Source organism: Westerdykella ornata, assembly GCF_010094085.1.
Source record: "Westerdykella ornata strain CBS 379.55 unplaced genomic scaffold EI97scaffold_56, whole genome shotgun sequence".
Lineage (NCBI taxonomy): Eukaryota > Fungi > Ascomycota > Dothideomycetes > Pleosporales > Sporormiaceae > Westerdykella > Westerdykella ornata.
In genome coordinates, this window is record NW_022986906.1 from 80,519 (window position 1) to 95,641 (window position 15,123).

A 15,123-nucleotide genomic window follows, 5' to 3' on the forward strand; every position below is an offset into this window, starting at 1 on the left:
CTCTCCGCCAGCGTCTCCAAACTCCAGCAGCACACAGCAAAGTACCCCATCAACCGAGACGAGAAGCTCGACCTCGACATCCTCTTCAATTCCCCCTGCCATCGCGACGCAACCTCCACCGACCTTCCTTCGTGGACACGCCAACTGGCACGTACTACTGTCATCAAGACCGCTGTATGACAATCGGTATTTGCACCTCTCACAAATTGGGACCTTCCCAGCTTCATCAAGACTGTCCCTCACAATCAAGTGAACCTCAACCGGCCAACCGTGACGCGCTTCAAAACCGGCCGTACCCAATCCAGGAACTCTTACCACTTTTTCCCAAATAGATCGCCTACATCCTGTTGTTTTCTTCCTCTTCTCTGAACAGCTTCTATCCCGTGTACTGTTAGATTGTTACGGCCAAGTCAGCAAGGCCCCCCTTTCTTTTGCCTGTTTTGTAATTTTATCTCACGCGGGTAGTGTATATGTAGATGGCCTCCTGCAACCGCAGAGAGATTCCAACCAATTTAGAATATTTTTCTCTCTGCTTGTTCATGGTCTTTCCACGCATGCCGCCCTGGGGCGGCCAATAAAGTTCGGTCCTTCCCATTTTGAGGACGGTAAAACATATCTGGAGATTTTGCACAGTCGACTAGAAGTCCTTTGATGGTGTGCTACTCCGGCGGTAGTTGGTGCTGCCATATATACATATATATATATATATATTAATATATATCCGCTGTATCTAGGGCAGATGCAAAATGCCCAGTCTGGTCAAGGACGGTGGCTTGGGGGGGCGGGGGTGAGGGATGAGGTCGCTTTTCGAGATGATTAGATTTTCTTGTTTCATGAAGTACGTATCAAGTTTGGGGAGGCGATCGAGTGGCTTATATGCGAGGCCGAACAACAACAAGATCGAAAGTTATCAGCGTCGATCTATGGCGTCAGCTCTGGCGCGATATGTTATGTCAGTTGGCAACTCCTGTCCGGATAGGTCTTCGTGGGCGGGAGCTACTACTAATCTCATAGCCGGTAGGCATTGGCCAGTATTTAGCTTCTAGATTACAGCTTTACCGCGCAATTTTTAGACTACTTTGTTAACAACTTCCCTCCGGTCGGATATTCATTCACCCTGCTCCGGATCCCTAACCTGCTGCCTTTATATAGAGGTCTCCTGGGAACCAAACAGCGCGAGCGCCTTAGTAAGGTCAACGTGAAGCTCCCTCTTTTCCAGCCTTCCAGCATATCAGAATACTGCCCGCAGACCCCTTAGCTATGTGGACTTCTGTTTTTAAGGTACGTTGATTCTTTTTCTGCGGTGAGACAGTTCACAAACGGTTCAGATGACATGCTTGGGAAACAATCTATAGTCCTCCATTTGCCCTTCTTGCTCCCCGCAACAAATCCAGCACCTTTGCCAAACCCTGCTCCTAACCAAGTCCCCTCTTCCATGGACGATGACCATGCCACTCTAGCCGCTCCCCTTGCAACACAACCACCCATATACGATATACAGCTGACGACGCAGTGAAGCCCCCATCCACCGAACCTCGCCGCTACAAACCACTTTGGTCAAATATTCGGGAGCAGTGACTTCTTACACACTACGCCATTTTTCCTATATTCCCATCACGTTGTTATTACTACTATTAATGTCTCCTCCTCCTTGTTGTTGTCCGCCAGTGACATAGGACATGGAGCCGGCCCGCCATCAGATTTCCCCTTTCCAAACGCGCATCGCTCAATATGTACGTACTTCCCACCCTTCCCCACATTCCAACAACATCTCTCTCTCTCCTCTCCTGCTTCGACCTCAAAAAAACCCCATCTCCATCCATCCATTCCCACACATGAACCAGGCTTGCAAGGAGAAAATAGAAATAAAGCCCAAAGTGAAGAAGGCGATCCGCCAACTTTCGACAAACGAAGAAAACAAACAGGAACAAAAATGAGACGACTGTCAACATCGAGGTATCAAAACGAGGGAAAACAGTTGACACATCCGCAGGTCCACTCCCCAACTTTCCATCTCCAGATCAAGCTTAAATCACGCTTTCATCCACCTCACACTGGCAAGAACCAGATGCGCTCCAGGTTCCCATCTGGAAATTGGTCCAGCGTCTTCAAAAGACGGTCCAAAAGTTACCTATCTGGGAGGAGGGGTTGGACTGGGCGACTACCTGGTCCAGTGAGGCCATGATGGGGCCCCGCTCTGAAGACTCCCGCAGAAGCGTCCCGTACAGCCAGGAACTGCGTGGCTAGCGCAGTCCAATGACGCTCTTGTGCCCAGTCAGTGTATATTCTTCCTGATTTCCCTGCCCTATTTCCGAACAAAGGAGTGCGGGTGACACATACCATCTCAAGGGTCCACACCCGACGAATCCACACTTTTAGCTTCCCCTCCACACCCCTTACATTCTCCAGCTCGACACCCTCCCACCAACACCGACGGGCAGGCTTCCGCCAAAACAGGAGAAGCTTCTGGGCCATGCCCACGGCGTTGCTGTTGGCTAGATCATTACCTTTGATGTCGGTGCGGAGACGGGCAAGCGCTATGCTGCAGATGACGGCTTTGTTGGGCTCGCCGGCGCGGTGGCCCCACCGGTCATCGTGATTGAAACCGCTGAACAAATGTAAGCAAATGATGCGCCTAGCGGAATAGTTCATTAGCATACCCTGCTGTCAACATCTCAATCAGATGTTGCTCCGTCGTTCCGGGTTCCTCGCTCTTCCTCAGCCCCGAGAAGATACCGTTCTGCTTCAACAGGGCCTCACCCGCTGCACGCTTGATTTCGATCATCTCCGGGGCCTCGATATCACGTCGCGGCGGGATGGCGTAGAAATCGAGATCTTCCCGGAGCACAATGATACCTGCTCTGTCCTGTAGCATATCCCTGGGGTGCCCATGCATGGGCTCAATCGGAACCGCTTCGGCTTGATGCTCTGAGTTTGCGGTCGGTGAAGGCGGGGAGGTAGGGATCGTCTGGGCGACATTGCGGAAAAAGTCCAACATATACTGCAAAGACTGCGGATCGTACTGTGAAAGGTAGATGTTGTCAGATAAGTATGACGAAGGATTAGAGAGACGGAAAACAGCCATTTCGATGGAATTGGAACGGGACATGGGAAGAAGGAAAGGGTGCTACCAACATCTACTGGATACACATCACCGCCATCGTGGAACGAGTGCATGTGGCCATCTGGAAGAAGCCCATTTGGGAATAAGGATAATAAGACGAACTCCGGAAGAGTGAGTAGCTCGTCTCGGGATAGCGTGAATCGAGTCCCTCTGCCGCAATGTTAGCCACGTGGATTGAATGAAGTGTAGGAGAATAGTAGCCCACCTTAGTTCCAAGGTAATGTTCTCATCGGATCCGCCAAGAGTGTTGATCGGTGGCCCGGCGCTGTGCTGTGACACTTGAGTTATGATACTCGCGGGCCCTCCTGCGGACGCCATCACGTAGGTAAAAGACTGGAGTGGGCTTGAACCCTCACTATAGGGGGGCGGCGGTTCTCCGTCGTCGAGGTCCTTGCTGGTGGAGCGGTCCTTGGTATCACGCGGAAGTGCCGCTTTGGTCTCGGCGACGGCGTTGGCTGCAGCGGAAGACGAAGGCTCACTGGAGGGTGGGGCGGGCGAGAATGCGGGAGGAGAATCGGGCTGCGAGCCTGTTTCGCAATGCTCGCAGGAGTCTCGGTGGTCGTGGTGGTGCGGCGGAAAGTAGAGGGAGGAGAAGGGAGGGGGGTAGGGGGATTCGGCGGTCGTAGTCAGCGAGGGACGATCGTCGGCTGTTGCAGTGACTGTGTAAGGCGGGCGAGGGATATCACGGTCGCGATTGTCGGACTGTAAAGGAGTGACTACGGACGAGCCGTTTGCAGTAGAGTCTTGTGTCTGCGACAAGGTGCCGGTGTTGCTTGGGGACTTCGATCGACCTCAACCTGGGCAGGGCAGGGGCGCGGCGGGCGCCTACGGCTCTAACACGATTTAGGCCGCCTCGATGTGCGGTAGAAATCAGTGACAAGCCAATGGCATTGGGAAGCAGGTACGGAGCAGTGGATACGGACGGCGAGAGCTGGTGGGTTTGCTGTCCTGTTGTCGTGGTGGTGGGCCTGTGTTGGAGTCGTGGATGAGGGCCGGGATGTGGGTCCGAGAGCTGGAGAGCACTTCCCAATTTGGAAATGGGCACTTTTTGGTTGACCACCGCACTGTAACGAAATCAAAGCGAGAAGAGCAGGAATCTACACAAGAGTCGCCATTTCGATACGTACGCTTTCAGCACCGCCTTCAGGCTTCCGGACATCCACTGGGAACGACGTATTGACGCTAAGGAGCTTGACTCGCCAAGCTCCGGGCCGGATCTTGTGGAACATGGGGGAGCCGTGGGAAGCTCACCACTACCAAAGGGAACCAAAGGCCGCTCGAGGCTCACTGGACTGTGCGTACCGGCCATCTGATGCAATAGCTCACCTCTATGCTGTCTTTGCTGTGGTATCCCGGCAATCATTGTTTGCCTGTGTCTGTGCTTGCCGTGCTGATCGTAGCTGCAGAATGAGAATATGTGGACGGCAACGCAAGTCTCGTACTCCGATAGACACTGTATTCATGTCAAGACCATCTTCTCCAATTGACTATCGACTGTATCAGTCTCCCCAAGCAACCGCATCTAGTGCTTCGCTACCACTCCCGCCGCATTGGCCTGCGCTGTAATTCTCCGCTTATAGTCCTTAACCGTGCCATCAAAGTGCTCAATGGTCCCATTGTCACAGACCCACAAGCTCGTACACACATTTTGCAACATGGTCACGTCGTGACTAACCATGAGTACACCGCCCTGGAACTTCTGCAACGCCTCGGACAGCGCATCCATGGCCTCAATATCCAAGTGGTTGGAGGGCTCGTCGAGCACGAGGATGTGCGGGTTCGAGAGGGACAGCATGGCAAAGGCGACGCGTGACTTTTGGCCTCCAGAGAGTAGTGCCATCTTTTGTAGGCCCGTCATGCCAGTGATACCGAAGGCTCCCAGGTGTCGGCGATACTCCTCGTCGGATTTGCCTGGAAACTTCTTGGATAGGAAGCCGACGGCGCTGTCATTCAGATTGAGTGCATCGACGTGGTGCTGCGCGAAGAAGCCCAACCTCAGGCGGGGATTCTGGGAAATGATGCCAGATGTTGGCTGCAGAGCTCCGATGAGGAGTTTCAAGGCTGTCGTTTTACCAGCTCCATTGGGGCCGACGATGCCAATACGCGAGTCGAGCTGAACGTCAAGGTCGACATTCTTGAGCAGGATCTTGTCCTTGGTGTAGCCAAAACTAACGTTGCTCATCTGTATAATAGGGGGAGTGAGCTTCTCCACCTCTGGGAACTTGAAGTGCACAGTATACTCCGCCTCCGGTGGCTGGAGGACCGGCATCCTCTCGAGCTTCTTGATCCTAGATTGAGCCTCCGACGATTTAGCAGCATTGTATCTGAACTTGTCGATGAAAGCTGCAGAGATGTCAGTCAATGAACACCGTCAGGCTTCCAGTAAATACGGACCTTGCAAGTGGGCACGCTGCGCCATTTGATTCTCGTATTCACGCTTCGCCGTCTTCCTTCTCTCTTCCTTCGTCGCATAGAAAGAGTCTGCATATGTTAGTAAGAGAGCAAGAACGGCCCTGGATGTGCAGAAACATACCAAAGTTAGCACCCTTGTAGTAATCGAGTCGCTCCGAATGTTGATGAATGATGTCTGTAGCCACTTCGTTCAAGAAAGCTCTGTCGTGGGAGACGACGAGCACAGTGCTGGGGTACTCTTGAAGGTAGTTGGCCAAGAAAGTGATGGACGGGACGTCCAACATGTTGGAAGGTTCGTCGAGGAGCAGCAGATCTGGCTCGCAGAATAGAGCTCGGGCAAGCGCCAATCTCATCCTCCAACCGCCAGAGAACGTCTTTGTTGCAAACTGTTGGCGCTCGGGGGAGAATCCGAGGCCGGCCAAGATGCTGGCAGCTCTTGACTCGGCCTTGTCAGACTCCATCTCGGCAAGCTTGGCGTGGATGTCGCTGAGGGTGATGTCTAGACCTTCTCTCTGTTTGTCGAGCTTCGCAGCATCCGCCGATGTATCCGCCAAGGTTGCTCGCTGGGTCTCAAGCTCTGCGAGTTCTTGAGTGATTTTCTGGATACAGTGAGTAAGCGGGAGGGTGCCTTAGGAGAGGCAACATACATCTTGCTCCTTTAGGAGGTGTTTGCGCCAGACGTCGGCGTCCAGGACGGCCTGAATGGCAGGCGTGTCATCGCCAGTGATCTATCCCCATATCAGAACTGATATTGAAGTCATCGCAATGTCTGACTTACCTCTTGCTCGACGTGAAGGATCGAAATATGCGTAGGAATGGGGACCTCACGACGGCTAAGAGCCCTGAGCAAAGTCGACTTTCCTATACCGTTTTGACCAACCAGACCATAACGATGACCATAAGCCAAGGTGAGGGTGCTGTCTGTAAGGATCCGCTTCCCACTAATGGAAACATCAAAGCTATCGATCTTGATGTCCTTGCTCTTGGAGCTGGATTCGGAGCCCAATTGCAAGGGGTTGACGGCCATGTAGAATTCCTCATAGCTTTGCGTCTCGGTAGGCTGGTTGAGCAATCTGGACGCTTCATATTCCACGTTCTTGAACTCTTTGCGGTCCTGCTTGGCACGGAGCTTCCGCTCAGCCTTCTCCAACTTCTTACGGTCGACGCGGGACTCCACCTTGCGGGCACCTGCCTGCTCCAGATCCACGGATCCGCCGGCAAGCCCCAGGGTGGAGGATATGTTCCGCTGAGAGCCCATGTGGATGGCCTGATCGAGCTTCTTGGCAGCCGGCGCCATCTGGCGGCGCTCGCCATTGGTACCATTGGCAGCATTCAGGCGGGAGATGAACTTCTCGACGAGGTTGTTGATAGTAGCCTCATTTTGGGGAGAGAGGTCACCTGATGCAGAGAGGAGGAGGGCGGCTACGGCAGCAGCGGCTTCTTCCAAGGGGGAGGGGGCAGAGGGATCCGCATCCGAGGTGAAAGTGTTGGCGGCATGGGTCAGATATCCAGCGGAGTAATCGGCCAGGACGGGGTCGATGCTCGGGATTTGGGCCCTGATTTCGGCTTCCATTATTGTCTCTTTGCGGCTGTATGTAGCCCTTGGGTTGCTGTGTCTCACGAAAGAAGGGTGGTTTGCGTGGAAACAAATTTCAGACGGTGTGGCGCGGAACGACGAGGCGAGTGGCACCTTGGATGGTCGGTTTGCTCTCAGGCGTACCCCAGTGGTCTACCTCGTAACAAAGAACAATAGAAAGCCTGGGTCACGGCAGCGTGTGAAATGTCCAATCTGTCCTGGTGCAGTTCTCTCAATTGCTGGACTACTTTTGCTGGGTGGAGGTTCACCAGGCGCCTCGGCAAGGTTTACTGTGTAAGCCCGACCAATCACGGGCAGGTGTGGCGCAGGCTGGAGATCAACACCACCAACACCACGACCCATCGTGGCGCCGGAGCGAGTGCTCAGCCCTGAGACGGCCATGAAGCGCTAGAAGCGCCCGTTTGCTAAACACAGTCAAGCGCAACACGCCGTCTTCTTTGCATCGTATCTCCAGCTATGATTCTCCACCGCACATGATCCCCAAGGCCCATACGTACGTCATCGCAGGCTCAGAACCGCAACCGGCTTCCAACACAGGGTCGATAGCGTACTTTGATATTTGATCGTCCAAAGCAAGTGAGGCTTGGGCGCATCCGCAGCGGGACTGGGGCGGCCGTGTAGCGAGCCGGTCAGGGAGGAAGAAGCGGATGGATCTCTGGCTTCGTTCTTTTGCGAGGAATAATAAGAATATCTCATGGAGGGAATGGAAGGGCGCGTGTTGCGCCCCGCGCACACCATACGCCGGACATGGCTAGTATGCATTGGAGACAACGGTGAGAAATCGGATGCATGTTCCAAGACAAACCGGTTGTCCTTTGTCTTATTACATACTACAGTACTATTGAGGCTTCCTGCGGCTGATGGTTCACGACTCATCCTCACCGAGGCCTGGCGGATGGGTCGGACCAAACTACCGAATCCTGCCCTTTCGTCCAAGTCTCGTTGATATTTGCACAGTATGTGGTCATCTTGGTACCGTCGTAAGTGTGCAGATAGTTGACTCGACTAGTGGGCAGCAAACCAAGGATGGGACAAAGGGATCGCTAAAATAAACAATCCACCTTGGACTGCAGCCGGCAGCCGTCAGTCGAGTCTCCCACGGTTGCAAATGTCTCAGGATGATTGCAGCCGAGAAACAATCAACAACAACACGGGAGCGTCTGTGACTTGCCCAAACAGACGGTGCAGAGCACCGGTAGACGCGCCCTCGGCCCCCAAAAAGCTAGGTCGGTCGCCCCGAGTGGCTTGGGATGACCGGCTGAAGGTGCGGGACGCCATCTTATCATCTCATCAAACAAGCTCCACCTCCGAGGGTGCTTGCGTGACGGACAATCCGTCGTCAAGTTTGCCCATCACCGCGTGCGCTCTATTTTCGGCTCCCAGAAATGATATCTACCGTTCTCGCCGTCTTGTTCGCCGTGCAACAAAGAAGGGGATCCAGGCCCGCACACGGCGTCCAGCCTCTCCAGGTACGGCCCAGGAATCAAGGATTCTAGGATGGCCATCCGTGTCCCTCTTGCTGATGCTGCGTGTCACAGGCGGCTGCTCGGCGCCCGTTCACCAACATTGGATCCATAATGATAACAATGGCATATAGGGCATGTCCCTCTCTCCCCTCTACTTGTACTTGTAGTACGAAGAGTTTGCCGTGGAAATGCCATGAGGTGCAGGCTATGTATGACTACTGGATCGATGGGTAGATGTGCATGTGCCTTGTTATCATTCTTCGACAGCTGGAGGTTGACATTCCAAGCTTTCTTCGCTCGGCAGCTGCCCAGCTGTTCCAAACTCGCTAATCCCAACTAGGCCTGGCGCGCCGGACTGGGATGCCCCTGTCGTCGATCCCGGCCCTCTCTCTCCACCAAACAACCGCCCTCTCCGTCCTCTCCGTGCCTGTGCCTGCGCTTCCCATCCCATCCCTTCTGCTGCCTCGTTTGTCGCCGCGCTTCCTCCTCCTCCTCCTCTGCTTCTTCTCTCTCCGCTCCCTCTCCACTCGGATCAGCCTGGCCAGTGCCATATTCCGCTCCTCGCGCCGCCGCTCCCCGTTATGCGCCGTCCGGCCTGAAGGCCACGCCCGTGTACTCCCTACACCTCTCTGCCTGTCGTGCAGCCCTGCGACCCGCTCCCTCGCGCCTCGACATGCCATAATGCTCCCCGCCTCGTCACATCCCTCTCGTCGAGTGAGCCTCTCCCGGCCCCGTGTGCTGTAATCGAGAATGAAAACGGTCCCAACGGTAACTTCCCCCCGTCTCCTACCGCCTCTACTTCTGCAGCCCGCTCCGAACTGCATCTTCACCTCCTGCCCTTGCTCCGTCGCGACGCCCTTGGTGGCCCTTGTTGGCCCTCTCTTCCGACAGCGGCGAGATCGCTGGTTGCCCAGGACCCACAAATGCTGCTTGAAGTCCCTTGACTGACCCATCTTCGTGCTACAGCTGTGTGCAACTGCCACTGTCGTTGGTACTTCTGCCCTTGGCCTGGCCTTCGCCCGCGAAGACGACTCCCCTTCTTCCGCAAACAAGGGGAGGCTTCCCCCTCCCCCGGAACCCGATCATCGAATGTCTGCTGCTGTCCACGCTTCCCTCACCACGCCTGCTCCCCTTCACTCCCCCTCTTCTCCCACCTCCTTGGCCGCCTTCAACCATTCCGCCTCCCGATGCGACCCCGATGAACAGCTGCGACGGGGCCTGATTCCGAAAGAGAGTGCTTCCCTACAGCGGCGACACACACTGGTGAATAACTCCACGGGTCCGAGTGAACATGAGGTAGTGGACGATATCGAGGCCCTAGCCGACATCGCAGCGAGGAGACCATCGTGGATCAAGCGACTCTCCGTCTCCGCATCTCATAGTTCAAGCAGGAATTCCAGTCCTGGTCCCTTATCTCCCTCCGTCTCCTGCTCGAATGGTTCTATGGCCTTTTCGCACGACGGCTCCACTGCACCCATAATCGGGAAGCGGCCGCCTTCACCACTCCCTCCGAACAAACTAGTCAAACGATCTTCGTCCGTGCTCATTTCCCGAGATTCGCCTTCACAAGGCTCTGGATCTCGTCGTCCCTCTTTTCGTCGCCCAGCTACCAGCCACCAGCGATCGGCCACCTTGCAGCACCAGTCCGCGTTGGAGATCATGGCCGAGGACCGCCCTACCCACGATCTGCCCCTCTGCTCCAAGGCCGAGCATGACGTGCAGTACACTCAATTCTTCACTACCAAGGTTGCTGGGACGAAGACCTTGTCTAAGAAACGAGCCTTCATGCCAGAGCCCAACAGTTTCAAGAGAATATTTCCGGATGGTCAACACAAGCCTACACTTGTGCTCGCCAAATCCGTCACTGCGGCTACCGAAGAGGTGGACGACTCGTCGAGCGACGACGCCGATAGTGTTTATTTCGTGAGTAGGCCCGGCACTCCGCTGAGTATCGCTGCCATCATTGGCACTACATCAGATCCTCGTAACAAAACAGCTCCCGAGCCAATCCTTGATGGCCTACCGTCTCCAGCCACAGGTGATGCGTCTCGGAGCAGGCGCTCGTTTTCCATCTCCGATATCCTGCCACCGGGGATCAAGGCAAAGAGACAGCGGACAGCCAAGCTACCCGGCGCGAAACTTACACGTAGGGCAAGTCATAGGGCAACTTCTGCTCCCCTTTCTACCGTGGACGCCCCGCAAAATCGAACTTTGCACGGCGAGTCTGTTGCTGCATCCAGTGACGCAAAGTTGACTGAGCCCTGCCTGGGCCCACCTGACGTTGAGCTCGCGAGGGAGGGAGGTTTGCGGAAGGGGGAGCACAATAACGCCCCTCGGTCCTCTGAAGTTGGAGTTGGCGCATTGCCGCGTGCCCGTGCCGCTACGATCGCAGAATGCGAACCGGCGTCAATGCATCAAAGCACCATCAAGGCTACATCCTTGACGGCCACCAATCACAACCCTCCCTCTCCGACGTTAGCTCAAGCAGCAGGGCGACCATCTCGCAACTCGACTGCTCCGTCTGAGCATGCCTCCACCTTAGTTGGATCGGATAACGACGCGCGTGGTGTGGGATACGGAGAAGAGTCTGACGCGGACCTTCAAAGTGAGACTGTTTTTGATTCATTACGCACCGGGGCAACAAGAAGTACATCAGGCGCACGCGGCCCACGAATCGAGACCATCTTTGATGAGTCGCCTCCGTCCAAAGTTAGGGTCACTGCACTCCGGGACCTACTCCCCAAGGGAACATTTCGGGAGCAGGCTGCGGATGGTATCGCCGGGCAGCAGAGCATTGCGGAGGAGGAGGAAAGCATCACAACACCAACACCCGTGCGAACGACAGCCCCCGAACAATCGACCAATGGTTCGCCAAGTCTTTCCCGAGGGAACCGTCGCCCGGTGTTTCCTACCCTAATACCGTCGTCCCCCCCAGATATGCCTAAACCTCTGTCCTTGGGCACACTCGAATGGGACGCTACGCCAGACGATGATGGCAGCAGCAGATGGTCCCTGGAAGAGGAGGAGGATGGCACATCCTGGGCTGATTCTCCTACTTTTCCGCCAGCCACATTGCCTACTACGCCAGTCCTTACCGAACGCCACAGCTGTCGGCTGGTATCCAATGGCTCCGGACCGCGGCCTTCCAGCCTACGCTACAGTGGTGCAGATCATGGAGATAGGGATGCTCGAAGCAGTATATTTGATTGGTCCGAACAGCAACCCACTGATAGAAGCTCGGGCAATCGTTCGCCGCCACGTCCGCGCACTGTGCACGGCAAGAAGGACGCTGACGGTAGAGGGAGCCGCTCAATGGGTCGTCGAGCGCCCAGCGGGCTGCACGCTCGCAGTCAGAGCGTGCCCGTGGTTCCGGACGCCTCGGGCAAACGTAGCACCGTTGTCACCAATAAGTTTGGTACCTGGGGTGTCGGAAGCAAAGGTGTGACGGAGGACTGGAATGACGATTTTGATTTCTCCGAGATCAATGAGGACCCTGCGTCCGAGGATGCGAAACAATCGCACAGAGTCGACAGTGGTGCAGCCATGGTTGTTCCTAAGACGATTCAAGACCAGCAAACCAACGTGTTGGCCAACATTGGCCTATTACGCGAATGGGGTCTGCTAATCGAAGAGCTCAAGGAGCATCGGATCCGGGCGGCAAACTTGGGCTTGCTGCAAGGCCCAACTTCTGGAATGTGGGAAGAGGTGGATGCCATGATTGACCTTGCGGACCAAGAGGCGGAACAGGATGAGGTTCCTCGCTTATCACCACCGTCCACGCCCGGTTTCGACGAAGCCGCCTTCGATGACGTGGCGGACCCTAGCCCCAATCATGGACGCGAGCGACGGACATCTGGCGAGTTAGCGAGGGAGTCACTTGGCGCCCATAACGACACGCCTGCCCAGCCTGACCGCCCGAGGCGCAAGTCCATCCTGCCATCGAACCACGACATCTTCGGACCACAGTCGTCTCCTGTGCCTGCCAAACCGGGTTTCGGTACGCCTCAGCCTACTTCGTCGTACATGACGGTAGTCACACGGCCGCGCAAGGATTCAGAGGCAAAGGCGCGGTCAGTCATCGAAGCTCTGCAGCGGAGAAAGAGTGTACAAGAGTCCGAGTCCGACTTTGACACTGGACCACCTTCAAAGAAAGTGCCTTTCGATACGGCAACACTTCGCCGCATCGTCCCGTACGTAAGCACCTTGACACGCAAGGTCAAGGATGCACTTAGAGAGGCTGAGGGCCTATACTCGAGTCCAAGCACCAGTCCGAGGGAGCCGCGCTTCAGCAAACTGTTTCAGGCGGAAAGTGACTTGGCCAGTCAGGTCAAAGTAATGACGATCAGATGAACTTGATCCACCAAAACGTGGGTATGTCGCATGTTTCTTCTTTCGAAAAATCTCATGAGGCACGAGCAACAAAAAGCACGATACCTTTGACAATGCGGGTAGAAACGTTCTTGATAGCGTTCTAGCGACCGATACCGATACACTCAAGTTTTCCTTGCTTTTTTCTTTTCCCCTTCCTGCATACGGCGCGGATTCTATTGCCTTTGTACCCATCGATGGTGCGCACACACCGCGTCTTTTTTTGTCTTCCTTCTCGAGCGATACCAGCAACAGTTCAACGTTATTGAGCATGTTGGATGGGCCAATGTATTTTCCTTGATTACTACGGGCGTTCACGGGGCGTCAAAAGCACGGCACGATTTGTCTCGGGTTATGAGAAGAAGGGAACAGAGAACGAGGGAGAGACTTGGGTGCATGGGTGAAGTGGAAAGCCCTTCGATATCAAGGAGGAGGAGCCACGAGCATACATGGGAGACATGTACAACCAAAAATACGGACCGGTCCTCATTCTCACATTTCTCATCCGTCATGTGGTTTGGCAGATATGCTCGGACGGTTCTTCTTTTTTTTTCGCCGAGGTGATGGGATGGATGGGACGGTCGTGCATGCTAGATGCATTGAGCGCGCTTTATGACGGAGATGAGGATGAGCGTGGGGACGATGAGTATACAGAGACACCGACACAGAGACCAAGAAATTCATTGTGTATGTCTTATTACATGTGTACCTCGAGTGCGCGTATTGTTTGGTGTCACATTGATACCGCTCTTGTGAAGAGTGTGATGCTGTGAATGTTGATGATATCTTGAAAGGGTGGTTCCTGGTCCATAGTGTGAGATGTTAATGCGTGGGCGTCAAAGGATGGACCTTGTACGGAGTACTGTAGGTACACAGACAGCTCCAGGGTCTACCTGGTTGTTAGGAGTTAGGGAACTTCTCACGGTATATTATATGGAGAGGAGTCGCGTGGTGAGACGTCCGGTGAACGGCTTTTATAAATAATGCAGGGCGTCGTATGTGCGGGGGATTACGTGGGGCTGGCGGCGGGCTTTTTTTGAAAACGTCCAATTGCTTTGGAATTGTGTCCATGTTCCACGGCCACCTCGCATGGAAATGCCAACAGAGAGGCCCTGCAGGATTGCCCGTCGACCGAGCAGCTCGTTGGACACGAGTGCAATTTTCGCTTGCTTGCCTAGGTCGTGTCCTGGTGTATGGTGCTGCATGATGATGGATGACGGTTGTGGCTGAGGGGACCCTCTTGAGGGATCGGCGCCGTAAAAGCTGCCGTCCATGGAGCTGTTTGTAGATGGAGGACAAACACTCCACCTATCTACCTATAACTATCAACCTACCCGACGATCGGCCAACGAGCAGCGAGGCGTTACACACCTAGGCGGCATGCGTTCCTGAAGTTGTTGCTCGCGTGTCTTAAGAGACGTGGGGTAGAAGTCCACCAGTATATAACCTTGGAAGAAAAGCTTGGAAGAAGACAATCAGATAGCAGTTGTGGTGGGTTGGTACCTGCAGCTACGCATTTGCAACTCATCTATGCGAATGCGCAGGGCACTCACTCACATCGCCAGGTTCCTCCGCGCGTCTAGCGTGTGCATGAAAACACTGGGCGTCTACTCCGAACACAGCAGTGGGAAAAGAGAGTACATCTCACACCTCTATTATAGGTAAATGGCTCCCTCGATACATCTCCTCTTCCACCTCCTCCTCGTACCCACCCTCTCCATCGCCCCCATCTCCCTCGCCCACGCACAAAGCACAGCAGCAGCAGCGTCCGCAGAATGCCCGTCTTCAACGATTGAACCGCTGCACGCGCGGCCGTCGGTGGCGTCTGGGTGGTCGGCGCGGGTGGTGGCGAGTGGGTTGACGCGGCCTAGGAGGATGGTGTTTGATGGCGAGGGTGGGTTGCTGGTTGTGGAGTGGGGTGTTGGGATTGCGAGGGTGAGGGTTGGGGGAGGGGGATGTGTGGGGATGGGGGAAGAGGGGGTGGAGAGGGTGGTTGGGGATGGGAGGGTGAGTTGATGATTCTGGGTTGTATTCTTCTTTTGTTTTCCCGACTTTTCTTCTTCTTTTGTTTTCCCGACTTTTCTTCTTCTTTTGTTTTCCCGACTTTTCTTCTTCTTTTTTCTTTTTCTCAATTTTTTTTTTTTTTTTTTCCTTTT

General features: G+C 54.7%; 4 protein-coding genes across 4 annotated transcripts; 3 read left to right on the forward strand and 1 right to left on the reverse strand.

The window, feature by feature from the left end:
• Positions 1 to 2,049: 2,049 nt before the first annotated feature.
• On the reverse strand, positions 2,050 to 7,109 carry EI97DRAFT_453629 (P-loop containing nucleoside triphosphate hydrolase protein; the record flags this gene model as incomplete). The annotated part of the gene is made up of 10 exons (XM_033800469.1): positions 2,050 to 2,106; positions 2,341 to 2,608; positions 2,661 to 3,022; positions 3,103 to 3,274; positions 3,330 to 3,874; positions 4,662 to 5,467; positions 5,519 to 5,605; positions 5,658 to 6,135; positions 6,184 to 6,264; positions 6,315 to 7,109. 10 exons carry the CDS (start codon positions 7,107 to 7,109, stop codon positions 2,050 to 2,052), a joined length of 3,651 nt encoding a protein of 1,216 aa, XP_033649073.1.
• Positions 7,110 to 7,955: 846 nt separating this feature from the next.
• On the forward strand, positions 7,956 to 8,760 carry EI97DRAFT_428086 (uncharacterized protein). The gene is made up of 2 exons (XM_033797238.1): positions 7,956 to 8,089; positions 8,143 to 8,760. Exons 1-2 carry the CDS (start codon positions 7,994 to 7,996, stop codon positions 8,728 to 8,730), a joined length of 684 nt encoding a protein of 227 aa, XP_033649074.1. The 5' UTR covers positions 7,956 to 7,993; the 3' UTR covers positions 8,731 to 8,760.
• A 345-nt stretch (positions 8,761 to 9,105) lies between these two features.
• Positions 9,106 to 13,225, forward strand: EI97DRAFT_266556 (uncharacterized protein). Its single transcript, XM_033794249.1, has 3 exons — positions 9,106 to 9,367; positions 9,566 to 12,966; positions 13,052 to 13,225. Exons 1-2 carry the CDS (start codon positions 9,350 to 9,352, stop codon positions 12,947 to 12,949), a joined length of 3,402 nt encoding a protein of 1,133 aa, XP_033649075.1. The 5' UTR covers positions 9,106 to 9,349; the 3' UTR covers positions 12,950 to 12,966; positions 13,052 to 13,225.
• Positions 13,226 to 14,145: 920 nt separating this feature from the next.
• EI97DRAFT_504937 (uncharacterized protein) lies at positions 14,146 to 14,974 on the forward strand (the record flags this gene model as incomplete). The annotated part of the gene is made up of 2 exons (XM_033802861.1): positions 14,146 to 14,458; positions 14,533 to 14,974. A coding segment is annotated over exon 2 (342 nt), but the record flags the coding sequence as incomplete, so codon positions are not given.
• Positions 14,975 to 15,123: the final 149 nt, after the last annotated feature.